The sequence below is a fragment of the Gymnoscopelus braueri genome, assembly GCF_963280865.1.
Source record: "Gymnoscopelus braueri genome assembly, chromosome: 4".
NCBI lineage: Eukaryota > Metazoa > Chordata > Actinopteri > Myctophiformes > Myctophidae > Gymnoscopelus > Gymnoscopelus braueri.
In genome coordinates this window covers 9208495-9233971 of record NC_137605.1, presented here as the reverse complement: position 1 = coordinate 9233971, position 25477 = coordinate 9208495, and the positions used below count along the sequence as shown (strand labels likewise).

Sequence of the window (25477 nt, the reverse complement as noted above, 5' to 3'; positions counted from 1 at the left end):
CCATAAATACTACAAAGACCTGTGGGACCTTAGGGCCCGTACTGCTTCTGTCGTCTGAGATAAAAGACAAAGCAACAAAAGGAGTCCAATAAAAGCAAAAGCATGCAGGGGCTATGCTGTTAAGCCTAATACAAATAAAAGATGTTAGCACCCCATAATATACAGTAGCCTAGTCATACCGCTGTTAAAATCAAAGTGGGTATATCGGCGCTCGGGCAGCCAAGGAGGTTGTGGGTTCCAATCCACCGTGGTGCATCCGGTTTTGTCGAGTGTCTACACGAACACAATTGGCCCGTGTTCGAGGGAGGGAAGCCGGACGGGGAGGGTCATTGCACATACTCCTACTGGCTGGGGCGGCACCTGTCAGCGGGGAGTGTTGGGCGGGAGGAGTAGGACGAAGGCTCTACGTCCTCCTGGTGGGGGCTCCTCACTGGCAGGTGATTCAGTAGGATACCACAGCAGTGACAACACAGAAATGTGTGTGGGGGAGGAATCTATTGGCATAACGAAAAAGGGGTACAAAATAATTGGCTACTCTAAAAAATTAAATAAATACAAAGTGGGTATATTAGTGCACCTGATGTAGCCAACAGGACCAACATGTTAAACTGAATTAAAACCAGAAATAGCATGCAAAGTGGATTAACAAATAAACTGATTCCTATTGTGCATACTTTGATCACTGTCAGGGTTTGGCCCTACAGTGCATGGGTCATGGGCCACAAGATACACAAGAGCAGGCCTCTTTGCATGCCGCTAATACACACCAATGCAAAGCGGAGCCAGGGAAATACAGGAGCAACGTTGATGAATGTCAGCTGTCTATAATCAATACGATCTCAAATAAGAATAGGTATATACCTTTCTCAGACCAGCCAAGTGTATGCTGGGGAATTAAACCAGGAGAGGGGCATGTAGTGACTGAGTACCATGTATTGAAGGGAAAAGACGAGCAAAGAAGTGTTTGCACCATATCTCTGCTGCCGGGCCGAAACCAGCTATGTCCAAAATATTAACTTTTCAGGAAATGAAAAAAACATCATGTTTTTAGAACACAATACTGTGTCATCAAAGGTGCGACAATATGCACCTTACTGTATGTATTATTGGGCTTTGCATATTTGATTAGTCTGTACCTTCCTGTTATTGACCTGTTCTGTGTTAGGTGTTTCCTCTCTTTCCCTGTTCCAAAGGCCAGTTGCAACTCCTTGCAACTCCTTGCAACTCCTTGTAACCATCATCCCCACATGGCAGTTGCAAGGAGTTGCATTAGTGTGGAGTCTGTGGACTGACCTTATACAGGTTTTGTTGCAAGGAGTTGCGAGGAGTTGCATTGGTGTGGACTGGCCTTTACTCTTCCTGTAACTGCAATGGTGCTTGCAGGGCCGGCCTTAGGCAATTTGGCGCCCTAGGCAATATTGTTCCTGCCCCCCCCCCCCACACACACACACATTTAAAAGTAAGAGCACCTCGGTCTCTTTTAAATAGAAAGTAATACAAAGGACAGGAGCCTATCCTATGTCTGACAGCGCCGCGCCACCGTTTTCTGCCACAGCGCCACCTAGAGCCTTTTTTTTTTTGCCCCCCCCCCCCCCCCCTAGTGGCGCCCTAGGTAACTGCCTACTCTGCCTAATGGGCGGGCCGGCCCAAGTTGCACTCACAATTTTTTAAATGTAATTATACTGTAGAGTTGATTCTGATCCACTCCATGCGCAGATCAGTGGGTTTACACAATGACATACACGTACCACGCTGTATGGAATTTAACGAAGATTATATCTGAAGCAATTCTATGCTTACTATTACAATACAATCAAGTAATTTTATAAAATACCAATTACATATTTAACTAGAAAAAGTGCTCCTCGGAGCACAGGTCTCCGCCAGGTCAGGTAGGTTATTTTGGGCCAGCAATGTTCAGATTTCGCCAATCAGGATGGAATATGAAAAATCAGACGGAACCACCTTGATCACTTGACTATAGAAATAATGTGCACCGATTTGCATGATGTTTGGACAAAAGCTGTATAGACGTAATATAAAAAAGAAAAGTGTTGCAAAAATAAGCCTCTCAAATCCTTTCCTATTCATCTTCTTCATATTGTCTAATACATTTTTTTTATACCATTTTTTAATTTGATAAATATTTGTACAACATTTTAAGTCAGTGTGGAGCGAATTCCACATTCTGATTCCTACAACTGAAGGACACATTTGCCTCTGAGTGGTTCGTGCAAACTGATGCTTAAAATCAAATTTCCTCCTACTGTCCCCACTTTCTGAACTACATACAAACAGCTTTTGGAAATTAACTGGCAGCGTTTTGATTTTTGCCCTAAACATGATTAATAATGTCTGTAGCTTCACTAATTCTTCAAGTTTCAATACTCTCGAATGTATAAATAGTCTGTTTGTGTGTTCTCTATAATTGACATTATGCATGATTCGTACCGCTCCCTTCTGTAGTATGTATAATGGTTTTATGGTAGTCACATAAGTAGCCTATTCCCCCAAACTTCAGCACAATAACTGAGGTATGGTGAAATAAGTGAGCAATATAGTATTCGCATTGACTCATAAATTAACACATGTCTTACTTTATTTAAAACAAAATTGCTTTTTTTTAATAGTGGGAATGTGCGTGCAAAGTTTCACGGAAATTGCATGCTGTTTTCATGATTTGAGTACTCCTGCAAACTTTGGAAGCCAATTTTAGCCAATCAGGATGAAATATGAAAAATCGAAAAGAACTGTTTTGTTTAATGACTATAGAGATACTGAGTACCGATTTGCGGGATTTTTGGAAAACATTTGTAGGAGTACTGTCAAAAAATGTGTTTTGCACAAATCAGCCTCCTGGTGGCGCTATAACGGGCCCATGTGAAAAATTTGGGGCAGGGGTTCCGAATTGGCATCCAGGGAGTGTGTGTGCAAAGTTTCGCTGCGATCAAGCCAACGGTGCCGGAGATTAGCTGTCCACAGACAGAATGACGCACGTACACACGGACGGACGGCCTGGCGGAGACAACAATACAAACAGCACTGTTGTTTTTACTGTAGCACATATAGCAGGCAGGATGTGGGCAGATATGTTTTGAACACACTCTCTTTCCTGTCTACACAACAAAAAGCTGAACGAGGACTTTACCTTATTTGTACATCAATGCATATGCATGCACGTTCAAGAGTATAACCGAAACCACTTGCTGGGGTGGGACAGTGTTAAAGTCAGACTGGAAGAGACAGCAGCTCAGTTTGTTCTGCAACAGTGAAGACTAATGTAGGACAGCAGAGGTATTGGACGGTAAGCAAGATAACATTTAAACATTTTCATAAATATAGTAGATTATATTGTACTCACTCAATGCATAACATATGGACATTTTCAGCATAATTCGTTGCTGTCCGGCAGGAACCAGCTAACTCCATTTTTCCGCATTTGCATTTTTTCCCCCATAAATCAGTGCTATTGAACACCCTTTATATCTGTGTGTTGGTAAAAAAATATATATTGAACCAATGAAAAGTATTAAAAAGTGCTGCTGACAAAAGCAGCTAACTCCATTAGATCTTCAAACTTTCTGCCAAACCAGCTAACTCCAGCAAAGGGGGGTGGAGTTAGCTGGTTTTGCTGACTCCAGGCTCCACCCCCTTTTGACCTCCAACCTCATTGTGAGCTTGGAGGTCCATTCAGCTGTTCTTATCAATGATAAACAAAACATCCTAACTCTTTTTTCTTTTGTTTTTCATTTCCTGAAAAATTAACATTTTGGAGCAGAGATATACTTCTACTAATGAACAAAGTTACATTTTTGTGTCACAGATGTCTGGCAGGCCAGACAGACCAAGGAGGGTGAGGAACGTTGGAGGAGACAGGGAGGAGAGGATAGAGGAGGAGGAGGAGGAGAGGATAGAGGAGGAGGAGGAGAGCGAGGTGTACGCCAATGTAAACAATCCCAGAGACCAAGGCTCACAGGAGGCTACAGGAGATCAAGGTACACAGTAACACACACAGTGGTGGAAAAAGTTCTCACATTTTTTACTTAAGTAAAAGTATCAATACTGCAATGTAGAAATACTCTGTTACAAGTTAAAGGCCTGTGTTCAAAATGTTACTCGTGTAAAAGTAGAAAAGTATTGGTATCAAAATATACTTAAAGTACCAAAAGTAAAAGTACTAAAATGTTTGCAAATAGCAGATCTACAAGCTAAAAACGTGTCGTGATACGATCGACACGTTGTGAGCTTGTAGATCGGCTATTTTCAAATAGCCTATGAATAAAATAGGGCTAAAGTGGTTAATATATGTTTTATAATATCATAATTTATATCTGCAAAGTAACTAGTAACTAGACGCATCGCAATTCTGGGAAATTGCAAAGTGTGGTTGCGCCGACGCCGGTCGCGGGTCGCAGGCGGCCGCCGGGACGTGAGGAATACGCTGGGAGGTTTAACGTTGGAGGCCGCGCGACGTGCGATTCGAATTCGGTGCCGATCGGATCCCGCATTCGTGACACGTGCCGTTTTGATTTGAGGAAATAGGCCCCTCCCACAAATGTAGCGGGCCAATGACATTGTCATGTCACTCCTGAGATCACTTGCTTTTCTTTTTGAGAGAACTGATCCCCCCAAAAATCATGTTTTTGCATCAAACGGTTACATTTTGCGCATTTGTGGCACCGCCTATGGATCAAGGTGGAAATGCTTTTGGGGATTCGTTGAGTAAATCACCCTCGACATGTGATTCAAATCTGGGATTGATTGGACGTTTCGTTCGTGATTTTTGGCATTCTTTGTAAAACGGGCCCCTCCCACTAACTTTGGAAGCCAATTACGGACGAACGGTAAGGACTATCAAAATGCCGTTTGGATATGTTTATTGCTAGGGTCCAGAGATTTTTGTGAAATTTGGATAAAATATGTGGGAAGAGGAGCTAAAAGTGTGTTTTAAAGAAAATTCAAAATGGCGACGCAAATGGGCGTGGCCTATATGGGGAGTTGCGTCATATGACCCAAGGAATCCAGGGGTAAAATCTAAACTTTTGACCTACGGTTCAAAAGTTATAGGCCAAAAGGTAAAGTGGGCTGTTATAGCGCCACCATGTGGCCAACTGGTGTAATTATTGTATTGATAATTTGGCAATAAACAATGAACCTCCCCTCCAAGTTTTTTAACTCTAGCCTTTACGGTTTCTGAGAAAAAAATACTTGAATTTGAGTTTTTTAATTTTCCCATTAAAGTGGATGGGGAAATTTAATGCACTAATACATCAATAGCAATTAAACTATGTAACCAATCTCTTAGCAAAATACAAGCAGTCTAGTCCCGGTGAAGCCGGTCATTTTGACATATGGCACAACATTTAAAAAAAAAAAACTGTGGGAGAAATAGCGCACAAGAAAAAGTTTATCTAGAAAGAATAATAAAGTGGGAAGAGTACTATAGTCTGGTTGCCCTATTCGGGCAACCACACTAACTAAAGTTTTCAAATAATTGTAGTGGAGTAAAAGTATAAACAATTGAAAATACTCCAGTAAAGTAAAAGTACCTCAAAATTGTACTTAAGTACAGTACTTGAGTAAATGTACTTAGTTACTTTACACCACTGAACACAATTAGAGTGTTATTTTCTCTTCTCACATCATTACTACAGAACTGACAAGGCTACTCTCCTACGGAAAGAAAATAAAATCCAGTGCAACACAGCGTGTCGCTGACTTTGTGGGCCGGTGGCGCCGGGCAGTGGCTGCATGTCATTAGGTCATTTCTAAGCCTAAGAATTGTAGTCGATCTGTAGGTGGCCTTTAATCTTTTTTCCTCTTTGGATTAATTGGTATTTTTTCTTATATAATGTAAAGGGAGGAAAACATTTGTTGGTTTTTGAATGGGAAAGACGCGTCACGCGCAGTGTACTGAGCATCCCACATTGTTGATTTACCGTTTGCAACATGCAGCAATGAAAGATTACCACAAGCGTTGTCTAGCCTTATGGAGTTTCACATGCCCATTTTAAGTATTGTGCAACCTGTTGTTTCATGTCAGCTCATATAAGCCACATTTCCTGTGACTACGTATGTCCCTGTACACGGACCCTGCAGTGAGCGTGAGAGGGAGGGAAACAGCAAAGTGTCTTTTCTACCATTATTACGCATTAAGTTGTATTTAGGTGTTTATCAAGAACGAGCGGCAGGGCGGCCGCATCCATTGAAGTTCAATAGAGAAGTGGCTTCATGTTATATTACGTTCCTCAAGCTCGATTGCCTTTAATACATACAGCCCTATTCAGGGCCGAAGTGGCTAAAGCCACTAATATCGGATTTAGGACTAGGCAAGGGAAGTTCCCCCGCAAAAGTTGCTATTCTGGGACACCTCCCTTACCCGCTAAACACCTGCACTACCCGTTACATTATGCATAGGTGTGGTTTGGGCATTACAATGATAAAACCAATCACTGTGCCAGAAGCCATTGCCTTTAAGAGAAGACTGCGTAAGCCGTTATCCCCAATCCAATATACGCTCCTATCTCCCTGTCTGCACTGTTGCCTGGTCTGATTATTATAAACCACATGGGCTTGTTTTCCTGCCGGATCCAATTGGTCACGTATTTGTCGGGCTTTGGGTTGGGCTGGGCTAGGCAACAAAATTATTTTATTTTATTTTATCCAAATACATTTGTATATTAATTAATTTGTAGCCTATTGTGTTCACAATAAGCAACTTGTCATATTAGTCAGATCCGGAATAGTATATGAAAGCCATTTAAAATATGTATACTATTGGAATCTTACACACCTGCTCCCAAATAATTAATTACATCACCTGTTTATTTAATTATTTATTTATACGACGTAGCCTAAGGCTGAAATACAGTTATGATGGTCCACAAACCCAACCCGAAATGAAAAAAATGCATAGAATGAATGTTTATCAAAATAGTAGGACACATTAATTTAGGCTCCTTTGCGTCTTATAGCGCAGCTCAACTGTGGTAACGACAGGCTCACACACAGCCTGACCAAGGCTACTGCTGCTAATTAGTCTACATATGTTTTATTAAGGAAGATTGACATGTCAACGTATTTGGGTATAGCCTACATCTAAGTGCACACTGCTGTCTGTGCTGTCTCTTGAGCGTAAACGAGAGCGCTCGTACAGCCATGGACCTCCCCCGACCGACCCGCGGGCCGGGCGGTGGTACACAATCACACGACATACAGTAGTATATGGCTATACATTGGCCAGTTTCAGGAAAGGTCTATGTAGGCCTACTCACGTTGGCTGTTATCGTTAACGTTCCATTTCCACCATTCTAATGGATTCCAGGGGTGTGTAAACATCTCTGAAGTAGCACCATTTAGTTTCCTCTGAAGTGACGCAGTTACATACAAGTATTGTCCCCGTTCGCAAAGTGCAACTTTTTCATCATCCACCTTTGTTCAATAATCCCGAGCAGAGCTACAATAATGTGACAACTGCCAGCTATAATCTAGTAGGCTATTGTAAATGTACATCAATAGCCTCTCCAACCCAGATACATTGCTACGACGCGTAATGATGTGCGTCGCCTACCCAAAATAGCAGACATACAAGCTATCAACGCACCGCGTCATGGCGCGTCGACTGCTTACAGATCTGTTCTTTTGGGCAGCATAAACAATGAGGCGCATGAGGCGCGCATGAGGTGCGAGCGCGAGCCGCGCCACGGAGCATTTTGGAAACCAAAATAAGCCTGTAAAGCCTCTAACATTACGTGGTCAACAACACAGACATGTAACTTGCTTGTAGCTTAAGGCCTACTTTAATGCAGTGGTTCTCAACCTGTGGGTCGGGACCACCACAACAGAGCTCACAACGCCAGGCATTGTGAGCTTGTAGATCTGCTCTTTTCACAATATTTATCTGTGGAACCGAGTCAAATAAAATGGGGGTCCCCAGTTCAAATATGGTTATTTTTGGGGGAACCCCTGCTTTAATGCAGTAAACATGAACGTAGCGTTTACGTGGGGAAGTGTTGGATAATATTCACCCAGCTGGGTTTAGTGGCGCAAAATGAAAATGCTACGTTTCCTAAACGTGCTGTCACAGATGATCCGATCATCTTATAAAAAATTTAAACATATGCCAAGATAAGTGAGACTATATAGCTGATGCTGAAATAAACATATTTGTTTGATTTCAATGTTTTTATATATAAACTTTATGATGAAAGGCCGCACACAGCTGCTGTTGTTATTTGTTATAACAATGTGCTAATAAACTAAACTAAACTAAAATAAACTAAACTAAACTAAACTAAACTAAGCATGACAGCAATATGGAAAAAACTAAAATATCTCAATTAAAAATATATTTCATAGAATAACCGAATATCATTTTGAAAACGGTTAGTAGGGGCAGCCCCGTTTAATTGAATATCCACACACACCCCTACCTAATTGTATATATTTATATAGCCCTATTTGCTCCAAGCTGTTTTTTTTTTTATTATATAGACTGTTGGAATAGGGTAGAATGACTCCTGTTCTTAACGAATTACCAAGATTTAATGACAAAAAAGGCTGCATGCAGCAATTAACCTTGTTTAGAAAAACGACGGGTGACGGGCTGGGCTGGGCCCAATTTGTCAATTATGGGTCTAGCCAGGCTCAAATATTTAGGCCCCATGAAAGCTGTAGTTTGAAGTAGTCGCTTCTTTTTGTTTTCATAGACCTGGTTGCTTATTTTTTCGCCAATTCTGGCAACATGGCTCATGTTCCAACATGAACTCTGTGGCCGCACTGAGGGGATTTAACATGGGCACACACACCCAATGTTTTGTTTCTAAAGTCTTGCCTTTCAGTAAAACCACATTTGATAGACATAAATATCACCTACATATTACTGATTAGAGAGAATTTTATATTTTTGTAATCAGTTAATTATTTCTTTAATAATGTATTATTAAAGTGGAGCATTGCATTGCGGATGCACAAATTGTCTTCTTTAAATAGACTATCATCTTAGATACAATTGACACCCTCCCTTCTGCTGATTATAGTCAAATTAGAATCACAGAGATTTGTTGACAATAATAGCCTAGTAGAGAGAGGTGCGTCCGGCCGTCTCCACAAAGCCATTGCAGTGTCTGTGTGCCCTTTGCGGTTGGTTTTAGAATCCGCTGTGCCCTTTCCCAAAGCCGCACCTGTGTGTGTGGGCAGAATAGCAATTTTGGGGATATAGCAACAACACGCCCACGGGCACGCCTCCACCCGCAAATAACGGTGTCGGCATAATGGGTGACGGGTATTGGTGCAGAATAACGTTTAGGGACAGCACCAGCTCCCTTATCCGTATTTAACAGGTTTAGGGTAACGTTTAGGGGTTTAGCCGGCCGCGGAATAGGGCCCAATATGTCAATATTTTGTGTGTTGTATATTATTCCATGTTGACTTATCATGCGTACAGACCTTGTGAGAGAAAAAAAATGTAATAAAGTTATAATAAAGACAATACATTTTATGTTAAGTATTTTTCCCCTTTACGGTACCATAGATGAAAGGAAACGTATAGCTTCAAAACCAAAAACGGCTAAATGTTTAGAGTAGTTGCAGATGGTCACAATCGTCACAATCGTATGTTATAAGATGAAGACATGTTCAACTACATGAATGTACATCAGACATATGAACTTAACTGCAGAAATTGAAGATGAAAGGTTCAGAGTTCATTGGACCAAATCACTTAAAAGTAAATGTTCCCTCAGTGTTCTTCGAAATGAAACATTGAAGCTGATCATATTCTATATCATGAACAGTATACTGCAGCAGCTGCTATGCTCATGGACCTTATGTCTAACCTCACCCACTGTTTTACACGTGTAAGCCTGTGATGTGACAATAATTCTGATTGTGATTAAAGTTTAACTCTATTGTGCTTTTATCCTCCAGGTGTCCAGAGAGCCATCATCATTGAGAGAAGCATCTTTAGAGCAGCTGCAGTGTGCCTTACAGCACTGTGTGTTCTAGGAGTGGTGAGAACCACAGACAAGGTCATGGACTGTGAGTATCAACTGGTCAAAGGTCAAATTCATTCACTTTTGATAGTGTGTGGTTTCACTTGTACTTTATTATACAGTACCTGTTGAGATCTATTAACATAAAACACAGGAACATTGAGATGTATTTTTCTCAAAGCTCCTTTTCCACACAGATGCTTCATCTCATAATGAACAGTAATGACAAATGTGATTATTGCCAACTTTTGGTTCTTTGCAGATCATTCAGCCAATACTGAGTTACAGGCAATGTATGAGAACGTGATCCTTGAGAGAGACCAATGGAAAACCAGCTTTAACAACGTGACCCTGGAGAAAGACCAATGGAAAACCAGCTATAACAACGTGATCCTGGAGAGAGACCATTTGCAGAACTTGTGTGAGAAAGCAGGTGAGAGAGATTACAAAACCATTTTGAAGGACAATTAATAATTGATATTTTAACTATTGTCAGGGAAGTGTGAGTGGCTTTAAGAGTTTATGAAATACTATTTAAATATTTATACATACACTAAAAGAGCTGCAAAAACACTATTTAGCCTAAATAATACACAAATTAATAAATAAATAGGTTTACCCTCCACTACACCTCCAACTAGTATTATTATAGCTATTCTATAAGTTAAAATTGATAATTGGTACATTGAAAATCCATCAGTAAAATTCCTAGTTAAACATACTGTAGATCTTAAAAAAGGTGCAAAACACTATTTAATAAATAACACACATACATACATACATACATACATACATACATACATACATACATACATACATACATACATACATACATACATACATACATACATACATACATTTACCTTCCACTACATCTCTGACCAGTCTTGCCATGTCTGCTTATTGTAAGCGACATTGGCCATTTTTTTCCTGTAAAGCTTGTAAATATTGGTAGTTGCAGGTTGCAGGTTTTGTTGGCTTGTTTCTAAAGTGTAGTTGCTTATTTTTTTTTTAAACCAGTTGTTCTCTGTGTGTGATCATGCAACCTAGTTACTTCTTTTGGCCTTGTTTTCATAGAACTTGTTGCTTGTTTCTCTTGCAAAATCTGGCAACACTGTCTATAACTACTATTATTTTAATAACTACTCAACATGTTAGAATTGATTATCAATGCATTGAAAATTCATCAGTAAAACTCCTGTTTGATGTTTAGTCAAGTCGTGTCCCAGTGGATGGAAGAAGTTTGGATGCAGCTGTTATTACAAATCTACTGAAAGGAAAACTTGGGAGAACAGTAGGGAACAATGTCTGAAGAAAGGAGCAGATCTGGTGATCATTAACAGTCAAGAAGAACAGGTTAGTGGATGTGTGTGTGTGTGTGTGTGTGTGTGTGTGTGTGTGTGTGTGTGTGTGTGTGTGTGTGTGTGTGTGTGTGTGTGTGTGTGTGTGTGTGTGTGTGTGCGTGCGTGCGTGCATGCGTGGTTGTCCATAATACACATGTAGCCCTCCCATTCGCCTGGCTTATTCACATTTACTAATGTAAAACCTGGGAGGAACTATAGTAGGACCAAAATGTTAGCTTGTGAGCCCCCACCCTGAATACACTCAGGGAACTAGAACACATTGAATAGCTGTGACAAATTTAAACCATCATTAATATCCACAGTCAAAGACCACCTGTACTCAGCACTTTAACTATAGAGTGTGTATTTTATTCACCACAACCAAACTCTCATAGTTAAAGGAGAATTCCGGACATTTTAAGTGTTATCTTTGATGTGTCGTTACTCACCTACCGACGTAAACAGTGGCATTGTTTATTTCCAGATATTCCCCTGTCGTCATATTTTCAACCTCCTCCGTTGTCATAATGGGAGCGCGTGTCATAGGGAAATTCGTCTATTATAACCGATGCAAAGTTATTTTTTTCTCTACTACTACTCATTGTGGAGTCTGATGATAGTCAAACATGCAGTGAAAGTTCCTGAGAGGCTACCGCTAATGACGAACGAGCTAACGCTAGTTGCTTGTTTCTCTCCCAGAACCTGGCAACTTGGTGTTGCCATGTTGAGAAACAAGCAACTAGCGTTAGCTCGTTCGTCATTAGCGGTAGCCTCTCAGGAACTTTCACTGCATGTTTGACTATCATCAGACTCCACAATGAGTAGTAGTAGAGAAAAAAATAACTTTGCATCGGTTATAATAGACGAATTTCCCTATGACACGCGCTCCCATTATGACAACGGAGGAGGTTGAAAATATGACGACAGGGGAATATCTGGAAATAAACAATGCCACTGTTTACGTCGGTAGGTGAGTAACGACACATCAAAGATAACACTTAAAATGTCCGGAATTCTCCTTTAAACAAACATTCAACCCAAAAATATAAAAAAGAAAAGAATAAGAAAAATACCCGGGGTTTTAGTCTATGGTACCATCGTTGGTGCACATGTTGGAGCTCATTGGATTACACACTTAATCCACCAGATAGTTCAGTTGCTTACTCACAGTCTCTGTCTGTAGTGATGTGAAAGAGGTAATTCACAACCAGAAAACACACAGCAAAGGTCCAACACCCTTCTCCACGTGTGCACGTGTAGCGTGCGTGGGTGCGTGCGTTCTCCTGCACAGAGTGAATATTTTACTGTATTTGTTTTGTCTTCTGTACTATGTCTACTTGTTTTGTATTGTTGACGATGTCTCTTTTTGTATGGATAACTATACCACTTTTGTTAACAGCCTGCTCAGGGACTACAGATGAAAATTAGCCAACTCTGGCTAACTCTGGCTCATTTACATGGACGTGAATAACTGACATGTTGATTAATGTGCATTGTCCCTGTTAAATAAATAAATAAATAAATAAAACCAGCTATAGTCGCGAAATCGCGGTAAAACGAGCGGTATGAACGTGACTCTCAAACTCACGTTGACATTAATTAAAACAAAAGAAACGCGGACTCTGTTGCAAGTCAGTTGGCACTACTAAACAGTGTTCATTTAAGTGTTCATCTACAGACAACAGCTAGGCTAAACGTAGCCAAACATGGAAACTGGTGGCTGGTTCACTCTTTCTCCACCGACGTCCACGTTCTCTCTCCGTCCCCCTACGTACTTATCACTTATGTTACGCTTATAAAACAATCAAACAGTTTATCTTGAGTCATATATCTCGCCACATAGCATGCAGCTCAACTTGAAGCTCTCTCCACACTTTTGTTTCTTCCGGCTTCTCTTCCGCAACAACAACACAGCCCTCCCCCCATTTCCTGTCTTCTTAAAGGAGCAGTGCATAATATTGTCTTTTCACCATCGAAATACCCACTATCTGGCAGTTTCAAAATTATACTTTGACATAACATGTTCAAAATAAGAAAAAGTAAATGACTTAGAATAATTAATAATATAAACAATGAACATCATTATTATTATTCCTCAGGGGTACTACACTCTCCCCCCACCAAAAACAGTCGTATCCTCACGACAAACGTGAAAGAAATTAGCCTGTGGCATTTCAAACTTTTTGTCCATAAAACAAAACAAAACCAAAATCACCCTGAATTGTCAGACCTTTATGTTTTCTGAAATGTGCTTATGTACCTAACATCAGGGATAAGAAGGGCAGGTGGGAAACCTAACTTATTGTGACCTGTCACTAGAGTATTTGTGTATGTCTTAACAACAACTGATGATGGGGCACCAGGTAAGTCATATATCAACCTTTTAGGGGCTCTCCTCTGTCTATGAGGCCGGGTTTCATTTTCATGAGTATCTTGTGTCTCTTGATTCTGGTCAACTTCCACAGGATCTTCTAGGTCAACAACATTGTCATCCGGGGTCTCTTCAGTCTGTGACATACATTCCACTGATGTGTCAACTTCTAGAACCACTTCCGGTAGTTCAACATCCAAGTCCAAACTGAATGGTTCAGAAGGATCCTCTACGTCTGAGCCAACATCTTCCATTTGCGTTGGGGTAGGGTAGCCGTACCACATACCAGTCTCCTCATTGTCATCATCTGAATGAGACTCAATGTCATCTCCCTTGTCAGAACTTATGCCCTCAGGAAGACAAAAGGACTCTGTTTTCTTTGCCTTATGCCTTGGACTTCTTCTCCTCCTAGGCTTCGGCAACTCTGGCAACTGCTCTGGTTCCAAGTGTACTTCCTGTCCCAAAGGCAGGAGATGATTACGATGAAGGACTTTCACAGGCGCATTACCTCCCTCTGGTTTGAGTCTATACACCGGCATATCTGGCATCTGGCTCTCCACGATATACTCAGTTGAGTTCCAACGATCAGCTATCTTGTGCTTTCCCTGCAGTCCCAGGTTTCTTATCAGCACCCTATCACCGGGGGCAAGGGGAACATAACGAACCTTCTGATCATATCATTGTTTATTCCCATCATTCTTCTTATTAGCCATGCTCTCAGCCAACTTGTAGGCAGCTTGAAGTTCACGCCTCATTTGTTTCACATATTGTATATAAGATTTTATTGAGGATCCATCACTTGAAACTCCAAAGCACAAGTCTATGGGCATCCTGGCTTCACGTCCAAACATGAGATAATAGGGAGAATATCCCGTAGACTCATTTTGTGTGCAGTTGTATGCATGGACCAAGTGACTTATGTGTTGGCTCCATTTGCTCTTCTTCACAGGGTCGAGTGTCCCAAGCATGTCCAGCAGCGTTCTGTTGAAGCGCTCGGGCTGAGGATCGCCTTGAGGGTGGTATGGAGTGGTCCTCGATTTCTTTACTCCCAACATGTTCAAGAGCTCATGAATGAGACGGCTCTCAAAATCTCTTCCCTGATCAGAATGCACCCTCTTGGGTGGCCATAGTGAACAAAGTACTTCTCCCACAGCACTTTCCCCGCCGTAGTAGCCTTTTGATCAGGCGTGGGAAAGGCTTGTGCATATCTGGTGTAATGATCTGTGATGACCAGTACGTTGCAGACATTAGGGGTGTCTGGTTCGATGGACAAGAAGTCCATGCAGATGAGATCCATGGGACCTTCACTGGTCAGATGTGACAAACAAGCAGCCCGTTTCGGCAGTGTCTTCCTCTTGATGCATCGTGCACAGGATTTACAGTACCTCTCTATCTCAGTCCTCATGCGAGGCCAATAGAATCTCTCTCGCACCAGACCATAGGTCTTGTCAAACCCTAAGTGGCCAGAGTCATCGTGCAAAGACCTGAGCACAGTCTTCTTCAATTCCTGAGGGAGCAACAGTTGCCGACGAACTGGCTTGTTAGGGGGATGTGAAAACCTATAGAGCATGGTGTCTTGAAATTTCAACTTTTCCCACTCCTTAAGCAACAAAGGGATGTCAGCATGCTTCTCTTTGATGGCTTTGTTGATATCGTTTTGATGGACCGCTTCCCATACTTCCCCAATACATGGGTCTTCTGTCTGAAATCGGGTAATCTCTGCTGAGCTCAACTTTGGTAACTCCTGACTGCTGACAAAGGCTAAGTGGGAGTAGGCTTTTGGGACAGCATTGTGAGAAGTGCCGAACAGATCAATGGCCCTGTGTGGCCGTGAACGTTTTAGGTTAACATGAGTGGTATGGCACATGGCTTGGACATTTTCAGCAGGAACTGTCTTCCACTCAACATCCATTACACTTGAATGAGGCCGACGAGATAAGGCATCTGCATCAATATTCTGCTTGCCAGGTCTGTATTTCAAGCTGAAATCATATATGGACAGCGCAGCCAGCCACCGATGACCTGCAGCATCTAACTTGGCCGTGGTCAACACATAGGTTAGCGGATTATTGTCCGTCTGCACTTCAAACTTCACTCCATAAGGGTAGTCATGTAGTTTGTCAACAACTGCCCACTTTAGCGCGAGGAACTCCAGCTTATGGGTTGGGTAGTTCTTCTCTGAAGGAGATAGACTTCGGCTGACAAATGCGACAGGTCGTAACCCCTCTCCTTGATTCTGATATAGCACGCCACCCAAACCTTCTCTACTGGCATCGACATGGAGAACATAGGGCAAGTTTGGATCAGCAAACGCCATGACAGGGGCCTCTGTGAGAGTCATTTTTAACCGTTCAAAGGCATTCTCACAACCTTCGTCCCACCTGGAGCCGAATGGTTCTGATGAGTGGTAGAACTTTTGAGAGCTATCGTTTTCTTTAGCATTCTTCCTAGGCCTCCCAGCAGTAATACAGCCCTGCAACAGCTGATTAAGGGGGTGACTAACCCTGGCGTAGTCCTTCACAAATCGACGATAGAAACCACAGAAGCCAAGGAATGATCGTAGGGCTGAGATGGTCTCAGGGCGTGGCCAGGACTTCACCGCTTCTATTTTTGAGAGATCGGTAGAAATTCCATCTGCAGAGATGATATGCCCAACATATTTCACAGAGGTGCGACAGAACTGGCATTTATCCAGGGATAACTTCAACCCCTCCTCTTGGAGCCTATCCAGCACCTTCAGAAGCCGTTCCTGATGTTCCTCGAGGGTTCTGCCGAAAATAATGAGGTCATCCAAGTAGACCAACACTTCCAGGAGATTCATGTCTCCGACAGTTCTCTCCATGACTCGCTGAAAAGTGGCTGGCGCACCACAGATTCCTTGAGGCATCCTCTCAAACTGATAAAAGCCAGCTGGGCAGATGAAAGCTGTCTTCTCCTTATCAGCGTCACTCATGGGGATCTGATAGTAGCCGCTTCTGAGATCGAGAACACTGAACCATTTGCTCCCACTCAAGCATGCGAGTGCATCTTCGATACGTGGAACTGTGTATTGATCAGGCACTGTTCGTCTGTTCAGCGTTCTGTAGTCCACACACATGCGAATGGTCCCATTCTTCTTGCGCACCACCACAATGGGTGAAGCGTAAGGGCTTCTGGACTCTGAGATGATTCCTGCCTTTTTGAGGTCATCTAGATGCGTCCTAACATCTTCCACATCTCCAGGAGGTAGACGTCTTGAACGCTCTCTAAAAGGTCTGTCATCAGTCACTCGGATGGTGTGTTCTGCACTTTTTGCACATCCGACATCAAATTCACTGCATGAGAAAACTTCCTTTCTCTCCATCATCTTATGAATCAACTTCTCCTTCCATTCTTTGGGCACTGGAGAGTCACCAAAATTGAAAACAGATGGGGTCAGTTCATCTGGGGCTTTACCCATTTTTGCAGGGGCTGACGCCAGGACGTCAACTGGATACAGGTGAGCAATGGGCATGCCACGCTTGAGAGTCACTTCACGAGTGGACACATTCCTCACAGTGACTGTGACTCGATGGCAGTGGGCAGAAGCAGACTTCTTGATTTCAGGCATCACCAGTAGCTCTTCAGGAAACTCGCCCCCTTCAAGATGATCTATCAGGACTGCTTGAGTGGCAAGGTTTCCTGGAAACTTTGGAATACCGGTAACATTTGCGGCTCCCCCTGGGGGTAATGTCAATGTGTTTCCCTTTGCCAGCCAGACAGTGCCTCTCTTCATGTCAGCCCGGTCATCTGGAGCTTTGAGCAGCTCTTGATAGGCTCCTTTCAGTATTGGATGAATTGGCATTGTGCTCAGGAAATTGTCTCCTTCTTTTTCCTTGCAGACTTCCATTATTCTCCTTACCACAGAGGTGTTGGTCCCCACCAGAATAGAGACTTCACCCTTTCTTGCCGGGTCTGGACACACAAGCACAAGCGTTTCCACGATCTCGGTTACTCCAACTACATACCTTCCAAACTCCAACTTCAGGCAGAGATAGCCATCATAGGGGTATTGCTCTGTGCTAAGCCCCAATATTTCTAGAGCCTCTATGGGCATCAATGGCAGGTGCTTCAGATACTGGTCATAGAAGGAGCGGTATAGGAGAGTAACTTGAGACCCGCTGTCCAGCAAGGCTCTGGCATAGATGCCCTCAATTTGGACAGAGACAACCGAACTCGGGCCTACTAAGCCTTTGGGTAAAACAGCCTTGGTGTCTCTCAGCATATCACACTTTGTGGAACGTATCCTTCCCGGGACGACAGTGCGTTCCTCTACTGGGCCCCAGGGAAGTTTCCCGATGGTCGTTTCTGTTGCAGGAGGCGTTGATTCACTCTTCTCAGATTCTCAGGGTTCTGGCATTCACGCCGGAAGTGGCCATCTTCCCCACACCTGTAGCAGAAAATGTTGGCACGATTCAGCATTCTTATTGGCTCCTGAGAATGTGTCTGTGGGCTCCCCCCTCCAAACTCATTAGAACTCTGCCGGGGAGGTTTTGAACCTGCTGTTGACATGGCTACTGTCGCAGAGCGTAGGTTGACCATTTCACTCTTCAGCCCTTGTATTTCTTTCCTCAGCAGATCTACTTCATTGCTCAGTGGGAGCACTAATGGCAGTGGGAGCTGTGGCAGATGTAGCACAGGCTGAAGCAGCAGTAGTAGGGGCTAATTCAACAGGCAACACTGCGGCTGAAGTGACACCCTTTTTAGCATCATGTCTGTCAAGGATCATGTCTTCCTCTTCTCTCACTTCATGGAGCAATTCAGCGAAGCTGGGGGGTGTTCTAAGCTTATGTGTCATTCTGATACGGAGAGCTACCAGGTTGTTAGACAAAGCACCCCTCACTATTTGCTCCATACGAAGTCGGTTCATATCAGACAGCGCAATTCCACCTTTACGGTACACAGAGTGCAGCAGTTTGTCCAATCTTAGCAGATATTCTGACAGCTTCTCCCCTTCAAATTGGACGGTATTGCGTAATCTCACCACGAGATCAGAGGCACTCTCAGTTGTCCCAAATGCATTTTCAAGGGCTTTGAAGTAATCATTGGCAGTCACATTGGTATTACTGACTCTCAAGAACCTAATGATATCTGCAGCTGGTCCTTTGAGGCTCTCAGCTACTCTCTGTTTCTTCACAGTGTCAGAACACTGCCACTCCTCAAGCATATGAGTGGTCTGCTCAGCCCAGACCTCGTATTCTTCTTCTCCATTTGGAGTAGGCTTCATGCCAGAGAACAACCGCAGCTTGCGGTAGCTCTGTATCTCTGCAGGGGAAACTTGACACTTTTGAACAAGAGAGGATATTGCATTCACTAACTGGGGGTTCAAATCAAGGGCATTGGGCATGGGGGTAGTGGGAGTGAACAGACCCTTAACCTCATCTAAGGTCTTCCCTTCATTTGTCAGAAATGCCATCAGTTTTGACTGAAACTCTTCTTCCTCAGTGGGGCCGGGCACTGACTGGGGTACTACAACATGGATGGGCCAGGGACCTAACTCATCTGCAAGAGCTACCTGATCGGGTACCTTGATTTGTGTCAAATCACGTGCGGCCTCAACTAAAATGAGCCGTGTTTTACCTGTTGTGTTAAGACTGAGTTGTGTTCAGAACCCAAATGCAACCACTCAGGAGACAGGAAAGGGTTAATGCCTTGCGAGGCGTTTTAATGTCCAAAATAATAAACAAAACTGAACATGTATAGATATATCTATATAAATCTACATGGATATACATATATAACTAGTGGCACAATATATATGTATACATGTAGATATTATATAATATAAAACTATACTTAGGGAGAGTCCATGAGAGTTGTCAGAGTCCAAGCATGTGGTCGGTAGCCAAACAAACGATCCAGAGGAAATGGTGGTGGCAAGCAGGGAGTGGCACTGCAGATCTGGAGTGAGACAAAAAACAAGCGATCAGAATGATTGCAGCAAAACCACAGAAAATAGCTCTACAGGGTACGGATAGCAACAATGTAGGCTTCAGCTATACTTGCCAGGTAATTCTATGGGAAAATCTGGCAAGGGGCGGAGTCAAGGCAGGGTTCTTGAAGACTCTGGTGATGATGGGAAAATGGAAACAGGTGTGCAGTGCCACACCCAGTCAGCTTGCCACAGGGAGGAGAATGATGAAGTGAGCCTGAGTGTCTAGGTGGAAGAGTGAGAACGGCGCACTGGATTGTGCACAGGAACTCCAGACGTAGAAGGTGGAGGTGAAGGGTTCGAAACCGTAACAGGACCCCCCCCTCTACGGGAGCCTCCTGGCGACCTGCCAGGCGCATCAGGATGGTCTCGGTAGAACTGCCGCAGAAGCTCAGGGCTCATGATGAGTTTTCGGGAAACCCAACTACGCTCCTCCGGCCCATACCCCTCCCAGTCGACTAGGTATTGGAACCCACGACCATAACGGCGCACCCGAAGTAGCCTTCGCACCGCCCACTGAGGATGCCCATCGACCATCTGTGGGGGTGGGGGTTTAGGGGGTGGAGGTGTCAAAGGGCACGAGGAAACGGGTTTGACCTTGGAGACATGGAAGACTGGGTGGACACGCCGCATGGAGGAGGGAAGTCGGAGGCGCACTGCAACCGGATTGATGATGCGCTCAATAGGGAATGGTCCTAGGAACCGGGGCGCTAGCTTCCGGGACTCCACCTGCAGCGGAAGGTCAGAGGATGAGAGATACACCTGCTGACCCACTCGGTACTGTGGGGCCTTGGTGCGCCGACGGTTGGCTCCTCGGCAAGCACGGGTGTTGGACCTCAGTAGAGCTGCACGGACAGTCTTCCATACTCTGCGACATCTTTGAAGATGGGCTTGCACAGAAGGGACGGCAACCTCAGTCTCCTGGTCCGGAAACAGTGGAGGCTGGTATCCTAGGGAGCACTCAAAGGGTGACATGCCAGTGGCAGAACTGACATGGGCGTTCAATGAGTATTCCACCCAGGGCAGGTCCTTACTCCAGGAGGACGGATGGAGAGCAGAGGCGCACCGGAGGGCGGCCTCCAGGTTCTGGTTGGCCCGCTCTGCCTGTCCGTTTGACTGGGGGTGATATCCCGAGGAGAGACTGATGGTGGCACCGATGCCCTTACAGAGAGCCTTCCAGACCTGGGAGGTGAACTGGGGACCACGGTCACTGACGATGTCAGCTGGGAGTCCATGAAGGCGGTAAACATGTTCCATGAGCAGCTCAGCCGTCTCCTTGGAGGAAGGGAGCTTGGGGAGAGCCACAAGGTGCACAGCCTTGGAAAAACGATCTACCACCGTGAGGATAACGGTGTTGCCCATGGAGGGGGGAAGACCGGTAACAAAATCCAAAGCGATATCCGACCAAGGCCGACAGGGGACAGGAAGGGGACGCAAGAGACCAGCAGGGGACTGATGGGATGACTTGCCTCGAGCGCACACCGTGCAGGCAGTGACAAACCTCCGGACATCTGCCGCCACTGTAGGCCACCAGAACCGCCGGCGTACGAAGGAGAGGGTGCGAAGGACCCCTGGATGACAAGTAACCCGGCTGGCATGGCACCACTGGAGGACCTGGGATCGGACCGCATCAGGAACGTACAGTCGGTTGGCGGGTCCAGTTCCTGGATCAGGTTGAGTGTGCTGAGCCCTCCTGACCGCTGCCTCGAGATTAGTGATAACCACTCCAATCACTTGGGAAGCAGGGAGAATGGTATCCGGAGTGATAGGATCCTTCTCCTCCGAGTGAATCCGAGACAGTGCGTCAGCCTTAGTATTCTTCGAACCCGGACGGTAAGTGAGAGTGAAGTTAAACCGGCCAAGGAACAGGGCCCAGCGTGCCTGACGGGAGTTCAACCGCCTGGCCGCCCTGATGTAAGTAAGATTCTTGTGGTCGGACCAGACAGTACTGGGGTACTCAGCCCCCTCTAACCAGTGCCGCCACTCCTCGAAAGCCTCCACAACAGCCAGGAGCTCCCTGTTGCCGATGTCGTAATTCTCCTCAGCCGGGGTAAACCGGCGAGAGAAGAAGGCACAGGGATGCAGCCTCTCGTCGGAGGCAGACTGCTGTGAGAGAACTGCCCCAATACCAGTGTCAGAGGCATCCACTTCCACTACAAAGGGTCTTGAGGGATCAGGGTGGAGCAAGACCGGTGCAGAGGTGAACCGCTTCTTGAGGGCGTCAAAGGCGGTGTTGGCTGCAGGTGTCCAGGCAAAAGGACGCAAAGAGGACGTAAGAGCTGTGAGGGGGGCTGCCACCCTGCTGTAATTTCGAATGAAGCAGCGATAAAAATTGGCAAAACCCAAAAAACTTTGTAACTGCTTCCGGTTGGCCGGTTGAGGCCACTCAACAACAGCCTGGACCTTCCGTAGGTCAGGCAGAGTCTGCCCACTCTCTATGATGAAACCCAGAAACTCCACAGAGGAAGCATGGAAGGTGCACTTCTCTGCCTTGATGAAGAGGCGGTTCTCCAGGAGGCGCTGGATGACTTGGCGGACGTGTTGGATGTGTTCCTCAGCACTCCTGGAGAACACCAGGATGTCATCCAGGTAGAGCACTACAAAGATGTCCAGCATGTCCCTCAGCACATCATTCATCAACGCCTGAAAGACTCCAGGGGCATTGGTAAGGCCGAAGGGCATGACAAGATACTCGTAATGCCCCCGGGGAGTCTTGAATGCAGTCTTCCACTCATCCCCCTCACGTATCCGGACGAGATGGTAGGCGTTCCGGAGATCCAACTTCGTGAAGATGGAAGCGCCCTGCAGAGGTTCGAAGTTGGAACTGATGAGGGGGAGAGGGTACTTGTTCTTGATCGTAATCTTGTTAAGCTCCCTGTAGTCGATACATGGCCTAAGGTCTCCTCCCTTCTTCTTGACAAAGAAGAAACCTGCTGCCATCGGGGACCGAGAAGGACGGATGAGGCCTTCGGCCAGGCACTCTGAGATGTATTTGTCCATGGTTGCCTTCTCAGGGAGTGACAAGTTGTACAGTCGACTGGCAGGATAGGCTGCGCCCTTGAGGATATCAATTCCGCAGTCGTACAGACGATGAGGAGGCAGAGAACGGGCTCGGTCCTTACTAAACGCCTCACCCATGTCGTGGTAAGCAGGAGGCACCAGAGACAGATCAGGAGGAGAGGGAGTGTCCCTAGGAGGGCCCGAGGTAGAGTAAGCAGCAGCACGGAGACAACGGGCATGGCAGGCGGTGCTCCAACTGAGGATAAGCCCTGTGCTGTAGTTGATGTGGGGGACATGCAACTCCAACCAGGGTCGGCCTAGGATGAGAGGAGTGCCAGGGGAAGGTAACACATGGAAACGAATCTCCTCAACATGGTTACCGGACAAAGTCATCTTGAGGAGTTGAGTACGGTGAGTAATAAGGCCAATCTTGTGTCCATCAAGAGCAAAGGCAGGAATGGGTTCAGTCAGGGCAATGAGAGGAATGTTAGCCTGACTGGCCAATTGGAGGTCGATGAAACTCTCATCGGCGCCAGAGTCAATGAGGGTGCCGACTGAGAGTGCTCCTCCCTGCCAGGAAAGATGGACCTTGAACTTAGCAGGGCCGGTGGAGGTGGGGGAACGAGATATTCGGCTCACCTGGAATCCCCTGGTCTCCGGTGAGCCTAATCTTTTGGCAGCTTGGGACAGCCATCCCTCAGGTGCCCCTTCTGCCCACAATACATGCAGAGGCCTTGTGTCCTCCGGTGTAACTTCTCCGCAGCAGACAGACGCATTCGGCCCACCTCCATTGGCTCTGCGCCTGAGTCTGCGCCTGAGTCTGACACGAATGTCTCAGAAGGATGAGAGGGACTGGTGCTCTGACTGGGGGTCAACCGGGAGGGGCATTGAAGTGAATGTGCCCTGGTCTTCTTACGCTCACGGAGACGTTCGTCGACATCAATGGCGAGACTGATGAGCGTATTGAGATCGGAGGGCTTATCCCTAACTAGCTCGTCCTTCAGCGCCTCCGTGAGGCCCTCTCGAAAGATGCAGCGCAGCGTGGAATCCTCCCATCCCGTGCAGGCCGCGAGCGTGCGGAACTCGATTGCATAAGCAGCAACTGGGCGGGAGCCCTGCTTGATGTGGAGTAGACGTGAGCCCGCATCCTGACCAGCAACGGGGTGGTCGAACACCCTCCTGAACTCCTCCTCGAAGTTGGCATAGTTGTGTCGTGCCCCCGGGTTGGAGCTCAAGAATGACTGGACCCAACGAAGAGCCTCACCGGTGGTATGGGTGGCAATGTATGCTACCTTGGCTGCATCAGTGGAGAACATGCTGAGCTGCAGTTCAAAGACAAAGTTGCACTGCAACATGAAGCCCCGATAGTCAGTAAATGCCCCGTCATAAGGCTTGGGTCTAGCCAGGTAAGGTTCCCGGCCAGGCTGGACGACAGGCCCAGGAGTGGGGGGTGGGACTGGAGCGGTAGCTACTTGAAACGGCTGGGCTGGTGGAACTGCGGCAACCAGAGCAGCCAACTGGGCAGACATGGTGTGCATCTGTGTTAGCAGTGCCTGCTGCTGTTGCGACTGGGTCCGCTGCTCACCAGCAATGCCTTGCATCATTGTGGAGGCCTCTTGAAGTAGGCGGGCGTGGTCAGCAAGCACTTTGTCCTGGCGTTGGATAGCAGCACGGGCAGGGTCAAGGAGAGGCCCAGGTGGAGAGGCTCGCACTGGGGCCTGGTCTCCTGAGGGTGCTGGGTTCATGTTGGCCAGATTTTCTGTTAAGACTGAGTTGTGTTCAGAACCCAAATGCAACCACTCAGGAGACAGGAAAGGGTTAATGCCTTGCGAGGCGTTTTAATGTCCAAAATAATAAACAAAACTGAACATGTATAGATATATCTATATAAATCTACATGGATATACATATATAACTAGTGGCACAATATATATGTATACATGTAGATATTATATAATATAAAACTATACTTAGGGAGAGTCCATGAGAGTTGTCAGAGTCCAAGCATGTGGTCGGTAGCCAAACAAACGATCCAGAGGAAATGGTGGTGGCAAGCAGGGAGTGGCACTGCAGATCTGGAGTGAGACAAAAAACAAGCGATCAGAATGATTGCAGCAAAACCACAGAAAATAGCTCTACAGGGTACGGATAGCAACAATGTAGGCTTCAGCTATACTTGCCAGGTAATTCTATGGGAAAATCTGGCAAGGGGCGGAGTCAAGGCAGGGTTCTTGAAGACTCTGGTGATGATGGGAAAATGGAAACAGGTGTGCAGTGCCACACCCAGTCAGCTTGCCACAGGGAGGAGAATGATGAAGTGAGCCTGAGTGTCTAGGTGGAAGAGTGAGAACGGCGCACTGGATTGTGCACAGGAACTCCAGACGTAGAAGGTGGAGGTGAAGGGTTCGAAACCGTAACATGTTGTGTCTAAACAACGCCCCTTTATTTTAGTACGACCCAACACTTTGACAGCATCCAAAACCTTGTAAATGTCCTCATCAGATACCCCAACATCCACCTCACAGAGTATCAATGCATGTTTAACATCAAGTGATTTCTCATCGCAACAGGACAGTATCTGACTTGCCTCCATTTTGTATTCACTTAACAGGCAAAACACCATGAAACAAAAACAGTATCAGAGTACAATGGTTATTCTTACAAACTGACCAGTTTCTTTTTTTTTTTCCAGTTTTAAATTATGCAAATAAACCGATCCCGGACGAGCCCCCACGTGTAGCCCTCCCATTCGCCTGGCTTATTCACATTTACTAATGTAAAACCTGGGAGGAACTATAGTAGGACCAAAATGTTAGCTTGT

General features: G+C 45.4%; 1 protein-coding gene across 1 annotated transcript in view; it reads left to right on the top strand.

Moving 5' to 3' along the window:
- Positions 1-3823: 3823 nt before the first annotated feature.
- The window catches only part of LOC308083406 (uncharacterized protein), a gene marked incomplete at its 5' end in the record, with an annotated part of 44187 nt that continues 22533 nt past the window's right edge, over positions 3824-25477 (top strand). Inside the window, 2 exons of the mRNA XM_080425723.1 lie at positions 3824-3995; positions 9928-10038. Coding sequence (XP_080281849.1) covers positions 3824-3995; positions 9928-10038 — 283 coding nt within the window. The remainder of the gene's footprint in view (positions 3996-9927; positions 10039-25477) is intronic.